The sequence below is a fragment of the Heliangelus exortis genome, chromosome 3 (assembly GCF_036169615.1).
Source record: "Heliangelus exortis chromosome 3, bHelExo1.hap1, whole genome shotgun sequence".
NCBI lineage: Eukaryota > Metazoa > Chordata > Aves > Apodiformes > Trochilidae > Heliangelus > Heliangelus exortis.
Window position 1 is genome coordinate 46897664 of NC_092424.1, and position 24981 is coordinate 46922644.

At 37.6% G+C, this 24981-nt stretch overlaps 1 protein-coding gene across 1 annotated transcript in view; it reads left to right on the forward strand.

Annotated features, from left to right (window-relative positions):
- Positions 1 to 24981, forward strand: part of PRKN (parkin RBR E3 ubiquitin protein ligase) — a 712407-nt gene that overhangs the window by 258696 nt on the left and 428730 nt on the right. The window contains exon 4 of the mRNA XM_071740466.1: positions 1610 to 1728. Coding sequence (XP_071596567.1) covers positions 1610 to 1728 — 119 coding nt within the window. The remainder of the gene's footprint in view (positions 1 to 1609; positions 1729 to 24981) is intronic.

Consider the following 24981-nt stretch of genomic DNA (forward strand, 5'->3'; position numbering starts at 1 on the left):
CTTCAGTGGAATTATTTTAATCTCAGAACTGTGTTTTAGACTGATTTGAGAAGTGTGCTCTCAACCTTTTGAGTTGCATTTTTTTAAATGCAAAGTTTGGATGCATGTGATTGTACGTATTTATATTAATTTTCTATAGAAACTGAATTCAGCTTGAATTGTGTTGTATTTTATGTTCTGCTGTGGGGATCAATATTCTACAGGGAAGCACAGTGAAAATACAACACAAAACAGTGGACTAAAATTTCTATTGGATGCACCACTGGTGTACTTTTACATAGCTTATGTTTCTATCCAAAAACTTGCAAAAATGCTACAAAATTTTTTCTTTCAGCAGTGTAAATCTTCTTTGAAGACATTTGTGTACTTCTTCTTAGAAGAAAGGTTCTTTGGATGAGAGTTCTCTCAAGTTGAAGTTTTGGAAACTGGTTGCACATTTATATTAGGACACCTATGAATAGGTGTACCATGAAACTGATGGGAATTTTCATTGACAGGGTCTGACCCTTATCATGTGAACAACACATAAAAATAAAGCAAGTCAATCAAGTTTAAAAATAAACCAGATCATATTTACTGCAGTTAGATGTTAGGATTCAAATACAAATAAAAAGTACATTGCTGTTGAATGTTGGGAGAAGTAGATTTGGGATGAAAACTGAAAAAAATTTGCTCTCTAAGGTACTGCTATTGATTTGGAAGTTCACCACTGTTAATGGGTCACAACCATGTCAATGTCCACAATCATGCCTCTTGATGTTGGGAAAAATCTGTTACTTTAAAAAACTTTATTCTGGTCTCAATTTGATGATATCTAGTCTAGATTAAAGCCACAGTACTAGTCTTCCATCATTTTCTAAGAAATAGCAATTCCCATCTTTAAAAGGGGATCACTCAAGACAGTGATGAGTTTTGCATGTGAAATCAAATCAATTAGCATTGGCCCAGGCTTACAAAATTCTCTCCATATCATCCTCTGTTCCATAGTTTCACAGAGCTTCAAAGTGCTTTTCAGTTCAATTTTCTTTAAAATTTACTTGGACTAATATCTTGGCAGCAGTTTACAAACTTTGCAAGGTTATGCCGCTGCCAGCAAGAATAAAGAGATGGCTGCCAGTCTTACATGAACAAAACTAAATTTGCTAAATTAAATATTTGTTTTCTTGCTGTTGTATCAGAGAAACTAATCTTTGAAATGTCATCCAAGGAAATTTTCATGCAATTTGAATTCACTAAAACTTGCAGGTAGATAAATTTAGACTTGAATTAAGATTCAGACTGTGGAGAGCTGGGGGAATCAGCCTCATGTGTCACCTGCCAGAGGTTACATCTGGTGCTCCACAGTGGGAAGCTCGAACTCAGAACAGGATGAATTTTCTAGGGGTTATGGTGTAGTTCACCCATAATTCTTGATCAGAAAGCAAGAGCTACTGAGAGATGCTAAGAACAAGACCAGGCGAGATAAGATTTTTTCAACGTGGTCTTAAAATCAGTCTATTTTTTTTTTTTTTTTACTTATCTCAAAGTCAAATAGAAACCTTTCATAACAGTTTGTTACTGATATTCAGTATACATAAAATGGTTTTGTTAATTTTTTTCTTCCTGACAGGTGCAACTGGATACAATAGTTTTTATGTCTTCTGCAAAAATTTCTGCCAAGCTGTGAAACCTGGGAAACTGAGAGTCCGCTGCAGTGTGTGTAAACAAGGAACACTGACGCTGGCAAGGGTAAGTATTTTTTGTTTGTTTCACAATTTTTGACTACTTGGAAATTATGTATCTAGTATTTTCTATGTTCATACATGTGGTTATGTATATATGTATTTCTACTTATTCTTTTTTCTTGGCGTTTAAATGTGAGAAGTGTAATTCAAAGGTCTGAGGAGATTTCACTCGATTACTTGCAGCACACACAAGGAACACATTGCAGACTACAGCATCCATCCTGTAAATGCATTCTTAGCTTTGTATTTTAAAGGCTAATGATTAATGTGGATAGGTGAAAGATATACAGCTACATGTGTGAAATAGGGTTGGAATTACAGATGCTTCTACAAAGCTTGGAGCAGCTTTTAAGGCCACAGAAATACCAGAATTCAGTGCTGTTGATTGTGGCCATTATGGAATGAGACAAGGAGGGATTAAGTGGCTGTGCAGTTGAGAATATTAATCTCACCAGCCTAACTGCCACATTTAAACTCAGGGAAAAATTATTTTTCCTGGACAGAAATTTAGTAGAACTGTCAGGCTTGGTTTACATCCTAAAACAGGAGAGTTTTGTTTGACTTGAGTGTGCAGTACTGTGAAGTTGTTGGTTTTTTTTCTTTTTTTTCTTTTTTTTTTTTTTTTCTTTTTTTTGGTGATATTCACTGATTGTGCTACAGGCAAATGAGAGTACTTCCTCTCTTATGCATTGCAGTGTTTGTCAAACAGATTTGTTATGTGAGAGGCTTAGGTTTTGCAGCTGGGTGAACCTTTTTGTGCTATAGATTATGGAGGGCTTTTTCTGGTATTTGACACATATTTAAGTTTTTATATTTTTCTTTTGCTGGGGTTTAAAGTGGTTAATCTCAGCTTTATATTCTTGATGTAGCCCAATACTTTGATGTGTTTACATGTAATAATAACACAGTGAGAACCTTGAAAAAACCTGACTCCTATATTCTCATTGAAAATAATAAAAAAATTAACTGTAAAGAATAAACTGTAGAAATGCTTATACATATCTAATTCAAAAAACTACAAGAACAAACTCCCTTAAACTCTGTGTGCTATTCCTGAATTACTTCTCTGTGATTTATTTCAGAGGCTTAATAGTGCTGAATCTTTGTGGTGTTCTGAATGAACACATCTAAGGGAATTTGTTTTCTGCCAAAAGCTGCATTTAAATTTTGGTAGTTATTATAGGCTTGAACCACATACAAACCAAGATACACCGATGGCAACAAAGAGAAGTTGCCATTAATATACATTTCCAGTTGTGTAATATTCAGGATGGATAAAACCACAGAGGGCATTGCGTTCATCTTGAATCCAAGCAGTCAGTGCTGCTGAAAGACACTGCAACTATCTCAAGATTAATTTGAACCTAATGGATTGCATTGACAGCACACAACATTTGTCCTTAGCTAGACTAAGTGTCTTCATTCAGTGTGCCCATTTTTGGCAATTACCTGTGCTGTTTGGTTTGGAATTATGTTCCTTGTATTAAGCAGACTTAAATAAATTTTGAACCTGGTCAGTTTTTTACAGTATCTTCTAGACAGTGTTCTTCATTTTGGAAACTTAAAATAGAAAAATACCTATTTATTGCCTTCCAAGAATGCCTCATAGCTCCAGGAAAGAAAAATCTATTATGAAAAGTACCAGTATGACACGTTTCTAAAGACACTTTATCTGATTGTCTGGAAGGCACTGGGGGCTGCATTCTTCTGGCAAATACAGGGTCGATAACACAGTAAGTATACACAAGCTGATAATTTCCATTGAATAAGCAGAGTGCAGCTGCTTCTTTTTTTCTATTAGCATACTTTAGAGTAGTTTTGAAGAGAAGGTAGCTGGAAATTTGTAGAGAAAGCATTTGGTAATTTCAGGATTGGTTAAAAAAATCCCATGTTTCAGAAAGCTTGCGAAGATACTTCCACGTCAAAGTACAAAACAGAAAAATAAAATATCTTTTAGCAAGTACCAAATAATAATATTTTAACTGATTTAGTTTTTAAATAATGCTTGTCTGTGAAAATAATTCACACTTAAGGTTTTTGTTACTGTCTCCCCAAAACAATGTAGATCTATCTCTTACTATTAATTTCCTCTTAAATTTGAGCCGGGTACAGTAATTGGGAACAGCGAGTCTGGGCTGGCAGTCATCTTCCAAAGAGCAGTATTTGCACATAAGTACAGTTATTTCCCTGAATGTGCTAAGCAGCCGTCAGTTTGTTTTATAATTGCCTACCTTTTACCTCAGTCCTGTGATTATTAAAATTGGCATGTTCCTGGACCTTGTGACCTCTTCTCACTTTCTGGTCCATCTTCCAGGGAAACAGAATATAATTCCAGCTGGGGAAGTCTTAACTATTCACCAGGCCTATTTTATTTTTTTTTAATACTTTGTAGAAAGCTCTCTGCATTTATGCTAGGCAAGAGTGGTCTCACAGCAGGTTTGTTGTATTTGCTTTGCTTTTTTCAATGCATTGCAGTCTACAGTAAGCAAGTTAAGTCCAGCTGAAAGTGTTGCTGTCAATTCCATTACTTTTGTGCACATTAAAAGAAAATCAGTTAATTTAGAAGTTAGTATATTACCCCAAATGCTCTATCTTCCTTCTCCAGTACCACTAGACTATGCCACTGAAGCCATAGTTGATAAACATCTTCTCTACTGGTAATACAGTTATTTTCCTTATATAGATAAATTAGACAAAAATAATGTTGATGTAAACAAACTATAAGAAAGTTTCCCTGTACCACCTTATGACAGATTTTTCAGCAAACCTCTTTTCTTTTAAGATATTTCTTATCAAATTCTCCGTAAACTGTGCCTGACCTTTATATGGCAACACATCATGTTTCTTTAGAAGCTCCCTTGTGTCATAAGCAGTAAAGCGCCATTTAAGCCACCATTTGTTATGCTAATTCTTTTATTGAGATGAAACTGAATACCTGTGTAAAACCCACATAGCTTTGGGCATCCTTAACTTACTCTACACCCTAATTCTTTTCATACTAAAGCCACAAATGACCAACCTAATTAAATTGAGCTCTCTTTTTCCATGGTGTGTTAACTGACATTTTAAAATATTACCTATTAATTTAAACAGTCATATTCGAAAAACTTATTTAACTGTCATGCCTATTTGCATAGCATTATTTTAATATATGATACCCAGAATAAATTTATGATACTATATTTCTATGAAATTAAAGATCCTACTGTTTTTATTTTTACCAAACACATCCATCTAAATATTAAATTTGTGATTTTCCAGATGACACCTAGGTTGGTGTTTTATGAGTACTTCATATCCTAATGCCAGATTGATTTAATTATAAGAAAATATCAGTCACTGTAAAAGTATCACCTCTCCCTAGTTTCTCTAATTAATCAAGCATAACACCATGTCTGGAAAGACTGGAGTGTGAGAGTCTTATGTAGACTATTTACAGGCCTACCAGCAAATTTCTTTAAATAGCCCCAAAATTTTAGTCATTGGTTTCCCACTGGCTTGTATCTTTTATTGGTTTTAAGCTTTTAAAAATATTTAGTTCATGTATCTACAATGGTAGCCATGATTCAGATAACTAGGTTATTCCTCTTTCCTGGAAACCAAACCAAACTAACAAAAAAAAAAAAAAAAAGAAAAATTTGGTAATACTTGGTAGTACTCGTTGAATGTTCAGTAGATCCTCTAGTACAAGCAGCATAGGAGTTTTCCATACCACCTTCTGTTGTTTTCACGTGCTCCTTATAGCTCAAATCATGATTTCAGATCTTCTCAGTCAAGAAGGGGAGAGTTTATTAGAACCTGATTTAACAGCCTGCAGCTGAGACCTAGTTTCTGGTACTGACAGCACATCTGGATTTTATGCAGCAGCTGGTCCATGCAGTCCTGGTGCTCTCCCTGCCCTCTGTGCTCCAGAGGAGCTCCTGACTTCATGGGATTTGTTTAAGTGTCTCTGCCACAGAACCACTCTTTCATCACTCGTTGTACCAGGGAGATTGCTTTCATCTGTAGCTTTCCATCTTGAAACTAACAAAGAAAGGGACACTTGCTGAATTTTGTTTCTCTGGCGCCATAAAATGCTTGTTATTTAGGTAGCTTGTCACTATAGGCTGTGATACATCACAGAAAAGTTCTGGTGTCTGTCAAATGCCTTGTGGTGACTGACAAATAAAAGGCCATTGATGGTTTAAGTGTCCTTCCAAATAGATGACAGTGTAGTATTTTTAATTTGATACTTTCATATTTTGTAGGAAGAGAAGGACCTTTAATACAGTAATTTTCTTCGAGTTCTTACCTTTTAACTCCATTTTAATAGTTATTTAAGTAGGATATTGTGTTTGGGTTTTTTTATGAATATGAAACTTAGAAGACATTTTCAGTAAAGGCTGTTTACTTTTGATCTCTCTCTTTTTAATTTAACAATGTGAAACTCCATTCCACAGTGCACTGCCTTTCACCACTACTCATTTCATATCACATATTTTTCTGGAATTCATCACTTGTACCCTGGCTTGGGTGACAGAGAAAGAAAGGAGTACTGCTCACTACTCCAAAGCAAGGCTGATTGAAAGAGAAATAGACAAGTAACACCCCTGAAATTAGCTAGCCCTTAATACTGCTGAGTCAGCTTCTCCTGCCTCCTGGTTACCACTTCTAGGGTTATATTGGAAGCGGGTAGCAAAAACCCAATGTATTTGAAGGTAAACTGAAAAATAAACTCCACCCAATTGAATGCAGTGTGATAAAACCTGATCTCATTCATTGGCTGAGGAGATCTTAAACATGTGATTGAACTTTTGAGACTGGATAATGTAGGTGTTTTTCTGTCTGAAATTATGTTTGCTGTGAGGGTAAAAGGGGGTTTGATACATTCTAGTTAACATATAACACCACTGTGTATTAAAATACTTCTATTGAATGCGGTACATAGGAAAATTATCGTGGTAATGCATCCTCCTTGGCTACACTAACAAATGTGATGCAGCCATTTATTGTTGGGTTCTTGCTAAGGAATGCATTAGTACAATAATATTTTAATTTCCCTTTACTTGGATGAAAAAAAAATGTAGTCCTTGCAGGTGAATTATACTTATTCAATGTATGTTCTTCTTTCTACACAAATAATGAAAAATGTCTCAATTCTGACAACTTGGATACCACCACTTGGCATAGATTTAAATGCTGTTTAGAGGTGACCAGTGCAGAAAGAAAAGAAATCTGGGTACTAATTTTTTCAAAGTTTCCATTACTTATATTAAGTCAGCATACTTAATCATAAGCCTATTTTTTTTCCTAGCTAACCAGTGATTTTAGACAATAAGGGTACATCTTAAGATATAGATACATTGTTGTTGTAATTTATGATAGTAATGATTATGTGTAGCTCAAGCCCAGCTGTGCCAGGATGCCAGAGAAATGCCAGGTATATTCTGATCCTTTCCCTACCTGCTATTGCAGGCAAATGCAGTCTTTTGTGCACTTGTTTCTCTCAGGACCTGACGTGGTGGTGCCAGGCCTGCTGAATATGAACTCCTGAGACTATTAGTGCAGGACTGTGTTGTGATTTTAAGTCCTGTTTGCCCAATGCCATGCTATATAGATACAAAACCTCTTATCTCTCATGTCCATTAGATAGTCTGAACAGTTTCCAATAACAGAACCTGTCTCAGAAAGGGATATTTTTCAATTTTATCAAGGATTTTATGTCATCTACACTTCCTTAATGCTCTCCTGGTGCTTGCAGTGATTTGGTTCAGGGCATTGGCATTACATAAATTAGTGCTGAGCTGACCAAGAATTCAGAATTACTGGTGGAACTTTCCCAAGAATGATCATGTGGGGTCTGTAGCTCTGTCTGCCACTGCTAAGCCAATCTTGAGCTAGCAAGCTCAGCATTGGGGGACTGCCAGATTATTTTATAACCCTTTTGTTCTTTCTTCTACACTGCTTTCTTTGGCTCTGAGTCTCACTTCATACTGAACCCCTTAAAGGAAAGCCTTGCTCTTGCATCTGCCTTACATAGTGACACTGCTATTGAGGCTGGCCTCCAAAATGCTAAGCTTTAACTGAACAGCTGGGTGGATTCAGAAGACTTGATAAAGCTTTATTCAGTCTTTTGGCTACCTCTTTCATTCCTTTTTCCAATATCCCTTAAGAAAAATTTCATTACATTGAACAGCAGATGTTTAATTTATGTATATACAATAAATGAAAACAAATGTATACTTGATTTATGAAGACAATTCTAAAAGACAGGAACAATAATTCTTTGATGCAAAATAAACTTTCCAAAGAAAATAATTTTGCCTCTGTGCAGAAAAAGTAATATAGGTTTTTCTTTCATTTTAATGAGCTGAGAGTATATTTTAACTTCTAATTCTATTAGAAACTCTGAGATATCTATGCATGATTTATAATATTTATTGCAGTATGTGGTTTCAATGAGTTTACATGTTATAAAGTGTCTTAAAAGCTGGGCAAAAAAAATCAAATTCACAATTATTGGAAATAGGGAAAATGCCTTCAGTGTTATGTCCCACCTGAAGTCATGCTGTGAACTAAACTTGCCCTTTTATGCAGAACCTAAAGCAGGTTTTTCCAACGCAGGTGACAGCAGTCACAAATTAAAAGGAAAATAGTTACCCAATGTGTTTTCACACAAGTCTTTTACATGAGTCTGTGAGTCAAATGTCTCATGAAACCTTTTTGCTAGAGAAGACAGATGAGTGCCTCGCAATATAGGTCAAGTTCAGTCTGTTCTGTTCTTAGAGTTGCTGTCATACCACAGGAAAAAAGACTGGCAGAATGGTTGAGGTTGGAAGGCACATCTGGAGGCTGCCTGGTCAAACCCCCCAGCTCAGGCAGAGCCACTCAGAGCTGGCAGTTCAGGACCATGTGAATATCTCCAAGGGTGTAGACTCCAGACTCTACAACCTCTCTGGGCAGCCTGTTCCAGGGCTCCATCACCCACACAGTGAAAACATTTCTTATGTTCAGACAGCACCTCCCATGTTTTGGGTTGAGCCCATTGCATCTGTCACTGGACATCTCTGGAAAGAGCCTGGTTCTGTCTTCTTTACATCATCCCTTTAGTTATTTATACACAGTGGTGAGATCACCACTAATGTGTATTTAAGTGTATCACTGAAAGCCTAGGGCTAGGAAAAAATACCATGGCTCAGAGTAACACTTGTTTGACCCAAAATATTTTTTTTTCATTTTAATTGCTATGGTGCAACAGTGCACAGTCTCTGAGTTGTAATCAAAGATCCCTTGACAAATAGATCCTGTCTTTTATAACTCCTACTTTTCGTGAAATCCTTAGAAATTTGGAGTCCTTACTATTGAGTGGTATGGGATCATGTATTTATGTAGGTCAGATGATGGATTTTATCTGTTTCTTTCTTTTGCAGGGTTTTTTTTTTTTCTTTTCACATTTTTTTATACCTTTGTATTTCAATGTATTATAGTTTTTTAGAAAAAAAATACAAAAGGTAGTACCAGTATGAGTAGTAACTGGCTCTTAACTTCAGTTTGGGAAGAAATGTAACCAGTGAAATTAAGAGTTTGCCTGTATTTAGGTTACATCTTTTGGCATATTGATTATTTGCATCTTTGTTGTCATCGTCTTGGTGAAAAGACAATGTAATGTGTAACGATGGCCTTCTATCCATACAGTAACTTCTCCCCTCACAAATGGGAGGAGTTTCCTCTTTCATTTCTCACTGAGCAATTCCCTGTCTAAAGTTTCTTAGCCTTTTATGGTGAAAGGAGATATAATGAATATTCACCAACATTTTAAACATTAGAGGCATATCTACTTGTTGGCATCTTAAGCTGTATGTTCAGTATGTTCAAGTAAATCCTTCTTGGTCTCCTATATATATATATATATACATATACATATATTTAATGTTTCAGATCCCTTTTTCTGCTCAGTAAGACCATGATATGTCTTGCTGGGATTTATTACAGTACAAGCAAATCTTGGACTGTGACAGTGGTTTGGTTTTTTTTTTAATATGGCAGCTGCCACTGAGATTCAGATGTCCCAGTGCATAACTCTTCTCATTAGCTTTCTTCATTAAAGTACAGCCAAACTTCTGTCTTCCTAGTATAATTCTTTAGATAGCTGTGGGTTCAGAGAGATCATGCTCACACTACTTTATCTCAGCAGTTTTCATAATGATGAATATTAATCCTGAAGGGTCAGTAATTTTTTCCTAATTTTTGAGGTGATGAAATATCTGATGTCCCAGCTGTCTCAGAAGGAAAAAAATAACTGTATTTACTTAAGGTATTACAGTAGCAGAAATATCAAAAGCCAAACTGTTTTCTTAAACATCTTCCTTCATCTCCATGAAGAAGCTGACGTAATTTCTAAGTGATTACTATTAATTATTGTATACTAATTACTTCTAATTAGGTAATTAGTTAAAACAGTTTAAAGTAACTGTTTACGTCTAAAAGAACTATAAATAGGTCTCTACCTCCTTATGGAAGAAATCCCTCCAAATCTGTACAGTTTTGTGTCATGTCTGTGGTCAGGGTTTTTTTTCTGGTATTGGACTGAGCAAGTCGATGACAATGTTTAGGGTACTTAAGCATGATGTAAGTGAGAACTCAGACTTCTGTAAATAAAAAAGGTCTAATTTTAAGTTATATTGACTAGACTCGTTTGGATAGGGTTGTGATCTAGGGGTATTAAGGTCAAACTCGTTAAACCTTTCCTTATTAGTATAAAACTTCTTTAACAGGATGCGACCACAACCATGGTGTAATGTTGATTTAATTTTCTTGGCAGGAGTATGCAGGGTTCAAAAGGTTTCTGTCCTCTTCTTGGGGAAGTTTTCTGAGGTATAAATAGGTCCTCAGGGACTTGTATGTTGCCCAGTTAGTAATTCACAGCTAAATTGTTAGTATTCATTTAAGTTTTGCTGCTGTAAGCAGCTGGACAAAACAAGACATCCTTGATTCCCTGTAGTAATTGCCATATGTTTAAAGCTTGTTCCTTATGTAGGAAAAACCCACTTGAGTTCAGGGGTATATCTTGAATATAGAAGAATATAATGTTTGATTTTGGTGGTCTTTTTTTGGTAAGTAGCAAATACCTCTGTGTTAAGAACTTCATTATCTTAGGAGAGTGTTGGGCATTTCTCTGTTTTTAACTGACCAAATATAAATTTAACATTAAGCTCTAACTCTTCTGTACTTGGTATAGCAACTCTGTTCTTGGGCAAGAGCTCTGAACATGAGATCATTAATAAGTTACAGTAGTTTAACTGGCTTTGTTAAAAGCAGAAATAAAGTTATGGGAGCACTGCAATAAGCATGAAACATATTTTGAAAGTGAGAATAACAGTCTAATGCTCAAATAGTGTACTTTTGTCAAGGTAATATAGATATAATTTTCAAACAAGGGAAAATACTTCAGCTGGGAAGGGGGAAATTTTAAATTTTTTTTAGGCAAAGCAATATACTTCCTAGAATGGCTACAACTACCTCACAACTCTAAAAATGCAGAGTGACGAATGAGAACAATCTGTCCTGGTATAAGCAATTTTTTTTTTACAATTTGTGCAACTCCTGCCATCATAGGATTGCTTTGTTGGCTGAGTGGTGTTAAAATGGCATAGTTAAAAGAGCACAAAGTTTGGGTGTAGACACATAGCATGAATTTATGTAGTTTCCTAAGCAAAAAGTAGTTGAATATATTAGACTTGATATAATATTCTATTTTAAAAAAGAAATCTCTCCATGTAAAGATTTTCATCAAAAAAAATATCAGGCTGTGTCTCCTAAGAGAATGAGAGAACAAACGTACTTAAAGGCTGAGATGCCTTTTTTTACACCAAAATCTGTTCAGCCATAAACACTGAATATCTGAATCAAAGCCTTATGTTTTTTGCATATACTGGCATTTAAACTTACTATTTGGGGAGGAAGATAAAGAAGACACTAACTGCAACTATAAAGACATTTTCTAGCCCATCTTGGAATTCCTGGCAGTGATGGTAACTTTAGGAACTTTAGACCTTAAAACAATAGGCTTGCTTGAGCTTTGACCAGTACCCTCTGCTGAGACAGTGTCTTGCAATATTTAAATAATATTTAAAAGTTTATATTCCTTAACTGTGGCTCCTGTACTGTGATATCTGTACTGCTAGCCTGATACAAGCAACAGCTGGTCTTGTTGCTGCATCTGCTCATGGTGATACACAAGCAAAATAATTTTGGGTGCCCTTGCCAGGGGCACTCTGTCTTTCTGGTTAAGATGGGTGGGCACATTGTCATAAAAGATGAGCTAAGATAGTATCAGTGGTGTAGTTACTTGGATTTGATCTTAACATGCTCATCGGCTGTTTATGACAGTGGCAGCGTTTTCCAATTGTTTTGAATTTGTCTGTACATCCCCACATTCTGTATTTATTGCGCTTTTATTTTGAATTCAAGCTGTATTCATTAGAAACTGTATGTTCTGCATGTCTGTATTTGTCCATAAGCACAACTCAGTGCTGTCAAAAAAGTAATCTCAGTTTGGCAGAAGCTACCTGTTCCAGAGTAAGGTGCTGCATTTTAGCTGATGTTTCAGGGTCCTGTAAAGAACAGCATGAGGTGTTTTTGCTAGTTTTCATCTGTCTGTCTTTTCACATAGCCTGCCAGATGAAAACAGTGCTGTCTCATCCCTACTTCAGAGTCTTGCTGAGAGAAATGTCCAGAATTTTGAAAAAGAAAAATACACTAACCAAATATAGTGTTACTTGTCTGTTACCAGTACAGATGTCATAGACAGTTGGGCATATTCTCAGAAAACAAAAAAATATTTCTCTGAAGTATGTTGGTCCTCTCTTGGGTTGTAGTTTGTCTCTCTGTTCACAAACTACCACCTATTTGGCTAAAAGGATGTACAATTTTACACAGTCCTCATCTGGACAACACGTTCATTCTGGGTGTTAATATTCTCACTGTATATTTTGAGCTGCTTGATTTTAAAAATGTAGTTTCAGGTGGAAGAAATTAATTCCCCTGAAGTTAGGTTTTTCATTTCAGTCAGATCTAATTGCTTTCTTTCTTTTGAACTAGCAAACTTGGGCAAATAGGCAAAGAATGTATTTAAACCAAGCTTTTCCTGGTGTTTTATGTGACGCTTACAAGTGGGAGGATAATTTTATTTTAAATATACTCTGGTCTGTAGACATATCACCTTTAGCTCAGGTTCAAAAATTTGAAGTTCCTTCTACAAGTGGTTAGGAATAATTTTATACAATGTTGTAGAAAATAACCACCAAACTGAAAGACTTACTGGTTACCTGCATGAGTCTTGGGCCTCATGGAGCTTTTGGTTAACATCAAGTCACCAGATTAAGTCCCTGCCTCAAGTGTGACAGTACTTTGGTGAGAAGTGGAGTTAAAATAGTGTAGTCAAGTGCCATCAGAAGGAAAAATTTATGCATCCCCTGTTTAGAAACAAACAAAATCCAAAATACCAAGTCATGTAAGCAAATGTGCTTCCATTGTGCAATAGTTACATTTTATCTTCTAGAATTTCTCTTTTTCACTTGTATTTTGAACATCGTGTATATTATATTTATTATCAGTCCAGGAAGGCTGGACACTCTTCCAGAGGGAAGTCTTGAAGGCTCAGGAGCAGGCCATCCCAATGTCCTGTAAGGCAACCTGGAGGCATAGAAGACCAGCCTGGCTGAACAGGGAGATTGGGTTGGCACTAAGGGAGAAAAAGAGAGTTTATGGTCTTTGGAGAAAGGGACAGGCCACTCAAAAATGACTAAAAAAATGTTGTGAGGCTATGCAGGGTGAGAATCAGAAGAACCAACGTCCATGTAGAAATTAACTGGGCCTCTATGGTGGAAGACAGCAAGAAAAGTTTGTATAAGTTTATTAACAACAAAAGGAAAAACAGGGAGACAGTCCATCCGCGATTAGATGCAGGAAGGAGCATAGTGTCAAAGGATGAGGAAAAAGCTGAGGTGCTTAATGAATTCTTTGCCTCAGTCTTTAGCAATAGGACTGCTTATAAAGAAACCCAAGTCCCTCAGCTAAGAGACAGGGACCAGGAGCAGAATGACCTCCCTACAATCCAGGAGGACGTGGTCAGTGACCTGCTACACCATACAGATATCCACAGATTTATTGGGCCAGATGGGATGCACCCAGGAGTTCTGAAAGAACTGGTGGAGGTGCTCACCAAACCACTTGACATCATTTACCATCACTCCTGCCTGACTGGAGAGGTCCCAGAAGATTGGGAATCATCCAACATAACTCCCATATGTAAGAAGGGATGTAAGGATGATCAGGGAAATTACAGGCCTGTGAGGCTGACTTCAGTACTGGGGAAGCTGATGGAGCATATCATCCTGAATACTATTATGGGCTACATGTAGATAAACCAGTTGATCATATCAAGTCAGCATGGGTTCATGAGGGCAGGTCTTGTTTGACTAGCATGATCTCCTTCTTTGTCAGAGTGCACTACTTATTGGATAAGGGAAGGGCTGTGGATGTTGTCTACCTTGACTTTAGGAAGGCCTTTGACATGGTTTCCCACAGTTTTATCCTGGAGATGCTGTCTGCTTGTGGCTTGGATGCACATACCCTTCAGTCGATAAAAATTTGGTTGGATGTCCAGGTCCAAAGGCTTGTGGTCAGTCCAGCTGGTCACGAGTGGCGTTCCCGGGGCTCAGTGCTAGGGCTGCTCCTGTTTAACATCTTTGTTGATTACTTGGATGAGGGGATTGAGTGCACCCTCAGTAAGTTTGCAAGTGACACTAAACTGGGTGGAAGTATTGATTTACCTGAGGGTAAGGAGGCTCTGCGGACGGATCTAGACAAGGCCAGTAGTATGAGTTTCGGCAAGGACAAATGTAGGGTCCTGCACTTTGCCCACAACAACCCCCCCAGCACTGTGGGCTTGGGGAGGAGTGAATGGAGAGGTGCCCAGCAGAGAGGGACCTGGGGATGCTGACTGACAGACAGCTGAACGCGAGCCAGCAGTGTGCCCTGGCTGCCAAGAAGGCAAACGGCATCCTGGCCTGTGTCAGCAACAGTGTGACCAGCAGGGCCAAGGAGGTGATCTTACCCTTGTACTCAGGCTTGGTGAGTACAAGGCTGCACCTCGAGTCCTGTGTGCAGTTTTGGGCACAACAGTATAGGAAGGACATAGAGGTGCTGGAGAGGGTGCATAGAGGGGCAAGTGGATGATTGGAGGTCTGGAGAACAGGTCTGATGAGGAGAGGCTGAAGGAACTGGGGCTGTTCAGCATGGAGAAGAGGAGGTTGAGACAACTTATTGCCCTCTACAACTACCTGAAAGGAGGTTGTAGTGAGTGAGGCAGGTGTTGGCCTCTTCTCCCTTGTGACTAGGGATAGGACATAGAGGTAATGGGTACAAGTTGCATGAGGGGAGGTTCAGACTAGATATTAAGAAAAATTTCTTCACTGAAAGAATAGTGAAGCATTGGAACCAGTTGCCCAGGGAGTTGGTGGAGTCACTGTCCCTGGGGATATTCTAAAAACAGGTAGATGTGGTGCTTAGAGAGATGATTTAGTGGTTAAGGTCGTATAGGACTGACAGCTGGACTTGATGATCTTGGAAGTCTTCTACAACCATGATGATTCTATGATTCTATGTGGTGTCATACATGGTCTTTTTGGTATAAGACAGTCTTGGAAAATCCCATCAATTCTTAGGGGTCATTTACAGGATTATTTCATAAAATCACAGAACTTCAGGTTTGAAGAGACCTCAGGGATCATTTTGCCCAACCCATCTAATATTATTATTATTTATATGATATGTCTCAGCACCCTGTTGAGCTGAGACTTAAAACTTGACAAAGAGGAGGAATCTACCACTTCCCCTGGGAGGCCATTCCAATGTCTGACTGTCCTCGTAGTGAAAAATTTTCTTCTTGTGTTCAACTGGAATCTCCCCAGGAGCAACTTGTGCCCTATACCCCATGTCTTCTCCATGTGACCCATAGTAAATAGTAAATATTTACGGAGGATGAATTTAAAAACTAAACTAACGTTGCTTCACTCCTGGGCTTTTGGAACAGTGTAATTTTTCTCTTAATTTGCCTGTTGCTCTTGACCTTACTCTTTAAAGTGAATTCCTAATTACTCCGTTGGTATTATAGTACATTAGACCTGATTTCACCCTGTCCCTGTGGCTAAGCTTGTTAAGAAGAACGCAGGACAAGGCTGTTCAGGTTCTAAGCTGTGATCAAAAGCAGGAGCCAGCAGGTTCTTTGTTTCTGCTGTCATCTCCTGCCTCAGGGCTGCATATTTGCTAGCATAAAAGCTCTTTACTGCAACTCTGCCCAAGTGATGAAGGCTAAAATTGCTGACCTTGGCATTTTGACAAAACAGTAATTTAAAGAAGAAATTAACATTCAAAGAATTTATTTACTTCAACTAAAATTAAATATATAGATTAAGCCACTTTTAACCTCTAAGCTACTTTTACTCTTCTAGAAAACTTTTCTTTCAGTTAGACTCTTAAGTTTCTCCTCTACTTTTACTTCTCTCTAGCAGACCTCCACTTGTAATCTCCATTAAAGAGAACTGATGTTTCTAAGATTTCTTATTTAAAATATAACTTGGACTTGAATCTAAACAGTAAGCAGTCTCTTCCTGTGTACTTTAGGAGGCCACATAGCTACAATCCATTTTGCCATGTATTCCCTGATAAAATTAATTAGGAGGCCTAGGTATTTGTGTTTGTCTTAGGGGAGAAGGGAAAGGAGGAGGTGGGATAGTAAAAAATAATTTACTTTTATCCAGCACAGATACTCATTTTGTGCTGGCTGGCTATGTTTCTGCATGAACAATGTCATGTCATAAGAAAATAAAGGTAAAATTGGTTATGGGTCCTGTTATATTGTGTTCTTTCCTAGTGCTAAACTTGTTGAATGCCATAGTCCGTAGCTATAATAAAAATGGCTAATGCATAAATGAATTCTAGCAATTTTAAATAAAATTTTAAAACCTGATATGGTAGAAAAAAATGCTAAAAGGTAACCAAGTGTGCAAACACTAAATGAAGGATTATCCTTATTTGTGAAAAATCCATTCCAGCGAGAAATTGAACTGGGGGCTTCTTTCAAAAAAAAAGGGCTACTGTAGCTAGTGAGCCAAATCAGCACCTGTTTTTATTCCATTTACAGTAATAAGGTTATGTGAGACCCATAAACAACACACAAATGAGAATAAATAAAACTGAGTACTCTCATCACCCTCCTCTTAAAATATTCTCCTCCAAATATGAAAGTACTGATTATGTCAGACTTTTGAAACTGGATGTGATCAAGCATATTAGGAGTGATGCACTTCATTTCTTAGAGCATATTGCATGAACAGCCTCAAGTCTTGTATGGTGTTTCTACTTTGAAGCAAGGATTTTCTGTACAAAGCATAAATGAATGGTACATGCGTAAATGACTAACACAGATAACACAGTGGATCTTGTATTTATTACTCTTCCAACTGAAGAAGATTTTACCTGATCAGTGAAAACAGCTGGTTCAGAACCTGGTCTTTGTCAGTATTTTAAGTGACACAGAAGTTAATGATATAGGAAAGATCACAAATCTCCATGCCACTAATACTGACTTTTGATGGCTCTCAGCAGTTTGTAGTGAGCAATTTCAGAAACTAGACCTGTGAAGAACTGGACTGTAACAATCTTGACATTAGTTTACTGTAAATAGATGCATCCCACTTAGAAAAACAATTTGTATTAGATTTACCTGCCTGCATGCATTTTAATTATGCATAAACATTCTCCGGTTATCTGGTGTGAATAAATCCAAAAGCTGCTGGTGAAGGCTAAGCAGTAGTTTAATTTCTGGGACAGGCTCTTTTTAATTAATAGGCTCTAAACTTCCTGTACTGTCAGGAATTTAAATTGTCTAGTGTTGAAATTGCTTCTCTTACATAAAAAAAGACAAGTCTTGTAGCAACTGGTATAAGACACTCACACACACGCACACACCAAAAAAAAAAAAAAAAGGAGAAAGAGAAAGAAAAAACCATATGGATCTGCTTCTTTTCAAATGCAGATTGTTGAGGCTGGAAGTCTACCACTTAGTCACTGTGTTCTCCGTTTGACCATATGGTTGTAAAATATAGTGAAATGATGTAGAAACCCTAGTTCTCCTGAAAACAAAATGCTGTAGAATGAAGTGGAAAAAGAATGTTTATTCATTCTTACTGATAGGAATTTAAAAAAAATATTTTATTTTCAATTTTTTTGATATTTTACGGAATTAATCTCTTGGTAATTGACTTGGTTACGGTCTTTCTCATTGAAATAAATGAGATGAAATCTCTAAGTATGTCCCCTAAATTCAAGATGATATTACAGAGATTTTCTGCTTAGTTTCAATACATCAGGCTGAGGTTCTCAACACATTTTTTTCCTCAGTCTTAACTGGCAACCTCTCTCCCAGCACCTCCCAGGTTAAACAAGGTGGGGACCAGGGCAGTGGAGTTCCTTCCACTGTATATGAAGGTCAGGTTCTTGACCACCTGAGGAAGCTGGACATAGATAAGTCTGTGGACCTGATGAGATGCACCACAGAGTCCTGGGAGAATTGGTGGATGTAGTCTCCAAGCCACTCTACGTGGTATTTGAAAATTTGTGGCAGTCAGGTGAAGCCCCTGGTGACTGGAAAAGGGGCTTATGGAGCAGATTCTACTAGAATCTAGGTCTGATAAGGCACATGAAGGACAGGAAGGAGTTCAAGACTCCCATCGCTGCTTCATGAAGGGCAAATTCTGCCTGACAGACCTAGTGGCTTTCTATGATAGGGTAACTACATCAGTGGATAAGGGAAAATCTATCTGGACTTGTTCAAGGCCTTTGACATGGTCCCCTACAGTATCCTAATTGCTCAGGAGAAATACAGATTGCGTGGGTGGACTGTTCAGCGAATAAGGAACTGGCTGGATGGTCACATCCAGAAGGTAGTGAGTGGTAAATGGCATAAAGTCCAGGTGGAGACCAGTGACGAGTGGTGCCTGTTGGGGTTCTGTACTGGGACCTGTACCGTTTAATATTTTTATCAATGATATAGACAATAGGATTGAGTGCACCATCAGCAAGTTTGCAGGCGACACCAAGCTGAGTGGTGCTGTTGATAAGCCAGAGGGGCATCCAGATGTCATGAATGTTATTCAGAAGGACCTGGACAAACTGGAGAGTAGGGCCCAGGTAAACTTCATGGGATTTAACAAGACCAAGTGCATGGTCCTGCATCTGGGTCAGAACAATTCACACTGTTAGCACAGGCTGGGAGATGAGGCTTTAAAAGCAGCCCTGAAAAAAGGACTTGAGGGATGCTGGTGGATGAAAAGCTGGACATGAGGCAGCAACGTGGGCTTGCAGCCCAGAAGGCCAATCATATCCTGGGCTACATCAAAAGAAATGTGGCCAGCAGATCAAGAGAGGTGATTCTGCCACTTTGCTCTGCTCTGAGAAGACCTTACCTCTGGAGCCCTTAATATAGGAAGGACATGGATGTGATGGAGCAGGTCTAACAGGAGGGGGCTGGAACACCTCTCCTACAAAGAGAGTTGGAGAGAACTGGGTTTGTTCAGCCTGGGGAAGAGAAGGCTCCAGGGAGACCTAATAGTGACCTTCCAGTGTCTGAAACAGACCTGCAGGAAACCTGGAGATGGACTGTTTGCGAGGGCCTGTAGTGATAGGATAGGGGTAACGGCTTTAAATTAGAGAAGAGTAGATTTAGACTGGATGTTAGGAAAAAGTTCTTTACTGTGAGAGTAGTGGAAAAATGGAACAGGTTGCCCAGGGTGGTTGTTGAGGCCTCATGCCTGGAGATATTCAAGGTGAGACTTGATGAGGCTCTGAGCAACACGATCCAGTTGACGGTGTCCCTGCTTACTGCAGGGGATTGGACTAAATGACCTTTAGAGGTCCCTTCCAACCCGACAGTGATTCTGTGGTTCTATGATAGCTGTATTCAGTACACAGCTAAAAATCAGCAGAGTGAAGAATACCTATTATCTTATATTTGTGCAAAAATTAGAAGTACACAGGTGGAAAAATAAGTTATTTTGTAGTCCATTACAACCTTATGTCAATCTCAACTGTGCTTGTAAAATTTTAATCAATTTACTGGTAATCAGTCTCCATATGAAGTGAAAAAGGACATGACTGTAGCAGCTCCTTGGCTATCCTCCTGGTCTTTGCAAACAAGCCGCAAGAGAGGAAGGATAATGCAGACACAGATGTGGACTTTTTAATGAGAATTCGAGCAGTATCTGTAGCATCCCATTAAGCAGGATGAGCATTCAGTTCTTTCCTGTATAAAGTCTCAATTAAAAGTTAATCAATTAATTAGATGTACTTTATTGAATTTAGCTACATCGTTTCTGAGAGACAGAGACCAAGGAGGCTTACAGACTTGTAGGAAGTCGAGTCCTTAAGATTAGACTATCACCCATCTCCCTCAAGTCCTTGGTTATTCAGTAGCAGAGCCTGTTTTCTTTACTTATTAGGAACTGAGGAATTTACCTCAGAACTGGAGTTTCTGTATTTGATGTCTTTACCCAGAGGCGAGGTGTCTAAGCAAAGAGGCAATAGATATTTTGGAATTACAGGAATTAAAAGGATAGCTGTTGACAGGCATAATGACCTCTATTCTGCTCTCCTTCCCCCGTTCTTTTTCTCCCCACTGGCGATTTCTGAGTTCTCATTTTTTTGGTCTTAATCTGTATGCTGTCAGCTGTCTGCACCTTATTCACAGGCAAAGTGAACCTCTCTATTTACTTGCACTGGTTTTGCTTTTGCTCTGCTGTCAGAATATAATCTGGCTAACCTTGTATAGGTTAACATGGGAATAGGTAATTTATGCACATATTCTAATACCAGTCACTGACAGTGGCGAGAACTATTAAAGAAGTTACCATTTTACATAAAATATCAAAAATATTTATATTTAATCACACACAAAATGGCAGTCGCCAGTAGGCTGTTTTCAGAACCCAGACTTCTGTCACTAAGTAGTTCTTGCACAGCCAGATTTCTAAAAATAACGCTATCTAGTCTGAAAATTTTAGCTATAACTCATTATACAAAAACGTGCACATGAGAGCACCAAAAGTGATTTTTTTTTCTTGGTTCTGCTAAAAATTTCTCTTTCCACCTTTGTTTTGTCTCAGGTTTTAATGAGTAGTTTTAATCAGGAGGGAAAGGAGAAAAACTGAAGTGCATTGAGTACTGGAAGAAAGAAATGAAAGCAAATACTTCTCAAGTGAGCTTATTGCTTTTTAATTAGTGCCTGTGGGAAGATACTTTGCTATATTGGTGCCATTTGTACTAGTACTATCTTGAAACCGTGATGTGCAGAATTTCTCCCACATCTCCTACCATCTTGTGTAGCCCCAGAGCAGAAGTACGTAAATAAGTAATGGACGAGCTAGAAAACAGATTCAATCATCCCTGCTTTGCTGATGCCTGATTAAGGAAAAAAAAGCGGGGGAGGGTGTACAGGGAAAAATCAAGAATATGTACTTCATGAATTCACTGTAACAGCTGTTGTATGAAATGCTGGGATCTGCTACTCCACATAGCACAGGACGAAGGCAAAACTTGCAAGCGTGTATTTGTGTGTGTGTAATGAGGTAGGCAGCCGTGTGGTTAAATCATTTGCTTTCCCCGGGACACTGCTGGGTTCCTTGCCATTGCATTTAACTGCTTTCAGGTACCAGAGTGTGATTCTCACCTTCTTTATTATGATTTTTCCCCTTGTACTCCCCAGTTAATGAGAAGTTTTACAGTGGAGCAGCTGTTGGCAGAACCATTGACCTAAACCAAAGCAGTCAGTGTCTTAAAAACATTTGGTCAAAGTCACTTGGAACGTCTGGGTACAAGTAAACAGAAGCAGCAGCAGAATGACAAATGTTTGCTCAGGAACTGTTTTGGAAAATCTCTTTAGGTTTGTGAATGACTACTACCAGCTTGGTTTTCCTCTTATGCCAGCTGGTTTTTCAAAGATAATCATAACTAATCTATTAAAAGCAGAGTAGAGCATTGAGCAACTAGAGTATTCTCTCTGAATTAAAAAAGTTAAACAAAAATATAAACCTAAAATAATTACTAAAAGCTTCAAGATTTTGCATAGAAGTAAAAATTAAGTTGTTGTGGGTTTTGGTTTTTTGTTTTTTGTTTTTTTTTAATATAGAATCAGATAATGAATTGAAAAAGTGTTGCTTTGATATTTTATATTAAATCCTGGACACAGGTGACTTCAGAGATGAAGTAGTAAAACACTGATTTTACTTAAAAAATAAGTCAGCCTATTAGTTAAAATGTTTGCAGTCTCTCCTTGGGTGAAATAAGGAAACTTGAAAAGAGTAGGAAAAACTGCCCTGTGGGATATCAAAGGCCTGTGTGGTAACTGCACCTTGTCAAATGCATAATCTCGATTTAAGTCTTTTAGCTAGACTGCAGTGTCACATCTGTTTTCTGAAGCTATTTAAAATTCTAATAATGTTTCTCTTTTTCTAAACATGACAAATTTAGTTATTGAAAACCAGAAATCCAAAATAACCTATGCACTTTTTTGTCATTGCTGTGACAAAATGTTTTTTTCCGTGAACAAGGAAGTGTGTTTGATCCATGTCTTCAGGTGTGTTTAATGTAGAACACAGATTGTAGGAAATTGAATGATCCTCTCTGAGTTAATAGAGTTTATAAATATGTTTATAAATATATTTATACTTTTATTTATATTTACACACATTTATATTTTATAAATTTATTTTAGAATAAATATATATTATTATAAAATAAATAAAATTATTTTATATATTTATATTTTATATATTTATATAAACATATACATATATTTATAAAATTTGTTTATAGATATATTTATAATTGATATGATTTATAAATATTACATTATACACACATATATATATCTATAATTATTATTTATCCAAATTACTATGGTAATTTGTGTAAATATGTAATTTGAGAGTTTTGTTCTTATAATAAAAAACTCTGTGACCCATATCTGGAAGATTTTGTCTGTTTTTTCTAATGGAAATTATTTCCATTGATGACTGTATAAGTTTTGACTAACCTTCACAGTATTTGGCCTCTGAATCACTTTAAACTCCTCAAGTGCATATTGCATACCTTATAAAGTACACAATTTGTTTTTTTTTTTCAAGGTACATATTTTAGTGATTGAATTATTATAAACTAGGGTTAGTAAAAGAGCCCAGCTTTTAAACCTTCAAGGCAAGAGTGAGATGTATTAATCAAGTACTTCAGAGAAATGGCTTTAGATTTTGAAGTATCATTATACCATGCCTTGAATAAATATGTATTCTTTTTTTATTCTGAATGAAATAGTCCTTAAAAGTGGAACTAAAAAAAAAAAAGAAAAAAGTGTTTACGACTTGAAGAATCTTTCATTGCTGGGAAGTTTTTGGTTTTTTCCTCTGAAGGCAGTGAATTTAATAAAGTCTTTTCTCTTGGGCTGAGATGTCTTGGACTCAGGCAAAGAGCATGTTCTGTATCACCTCTGAAAATGCTGGCTTATAATGGAAGTTCCAGCGGATCAGTAATTATGGCATCATTATTAGTTATGGTATGATATCAAGGAGGTCAAATAATAGTTTTCATAGTAGTCCTCAGTTGCCAGAGCTACTAATGACTGGAATCCTTTTACTGCTTTTCTGTGACTGTAATCTCCTCAGACACTGCATCAATCTTTGAGGAAAACTGCTTGAGAAACATGTATGAGTTCTGTAAAAAATATCTTGATGAATGTCATCAAGTCCTGAGGGTTTCTAAACCATGACAAAATTTGCTATACGCCACAAAATATGACTTACTGATTTTATTAATATAGGTCTGCTTAACTTGGGGCAAAACCCTCCAGAAAATGCAAGTAATGTTGTGGAGCGGAGTGTAATTTATTAGTGGAGGGGGATGTTTCCACTGTATTCCAAGTATTCTTTCTGAATACTTTGGAAAGTGCCTGACAACATGTAGATTCCTGTAAAACTGTGGGTTAGAATTAGAATTATTGCACCTGAAATACCATTTATTCTCTTTTGCTAAATCTGAGGGAATGCCCTAATGTTCAAGTCCCTGGTGAGGTGCGGAATCCGCAGATGTCAACCTCTGAGATTTCCAGATCAGGCCACCTGCCAAAGCATCTCATCCCTTCAGTTCAACATACTGGCATTCTCTGTTGTGCAGCAAAATTTATCATCTAAAGTTGAGACCACACTCTGAGAGATACCCAGTTGTTGAATCTGTTCCTGTGTAAAACAAACATAAACACTACTTCCAAAATCATAATTCCAGTGAAAGTTACAGCAATGGTAAGTAGCTTCTGTACTTGAGTAGAGGGATCCAGATTCTTCTTCCTGTACAGACTGTCTGCAGCAGCTCAAGGGAAAGCGAATTTACTCCCAAAAGATGACAGGAAAACTGAGCTGGGAAGAGAGCTCTGGAGATAGTCTAGAGCAGGTTGCCTAGGGCCATTTCTGGTTGGGCTGTGATTATCTCTCAAGGACGGAGAGTCCACTGTTCCAATGTTCAACCATACACTTAATTAAAAAATAAAATTAAATCCTATGTTTAAATTAAATTTCCTGTGTTTCATGCCTAATGCCACTTGTCCTTTCACTTGGTACCACTGACAAGCATCTGGCTCCCTCTTCTTTACTGCCTTTATCAGATATTTGTGCATATTGACAAGATCCCCCTGACCCATCTCTTCTCCAAGCTGGACAGTCGCAGCTCACCCAGCCTCTCATTGTGTGATCAAGTGCTCCAGTTCTCTGATCATCTTTGTCACTTACTTGTTCACTGGACTCCACTATGCCCATGTCTCTCTTGTGCTGGACACAGCACTCCAGATGCATCTCATCAGGGCTAAGCAGAGAGAACTGATCACTTCCCTCAACCTGCTGGTAGCACTGTAGCTGCTGAAGCATGGCCCAGGGTGTTGTTGGCTTTCTTTGTCACAAGGACACATTGCTTGTTCAATATTCACCTTTTCTGCAAAGCTGCCTATTAGCTGCTCAGCTAGTAGTGCCCCAGTGCAGTGCATGGTTTTTGAGAACTTCAAATATAAATATCTGGTAGAAGATCCATGAAACTGGAGAATTCACCTAAAAATTATCACAAATACATATATAAAATCTGCAAGGTGTCTCACGATTAGCAGATCACATGAAATCTGAGGAAA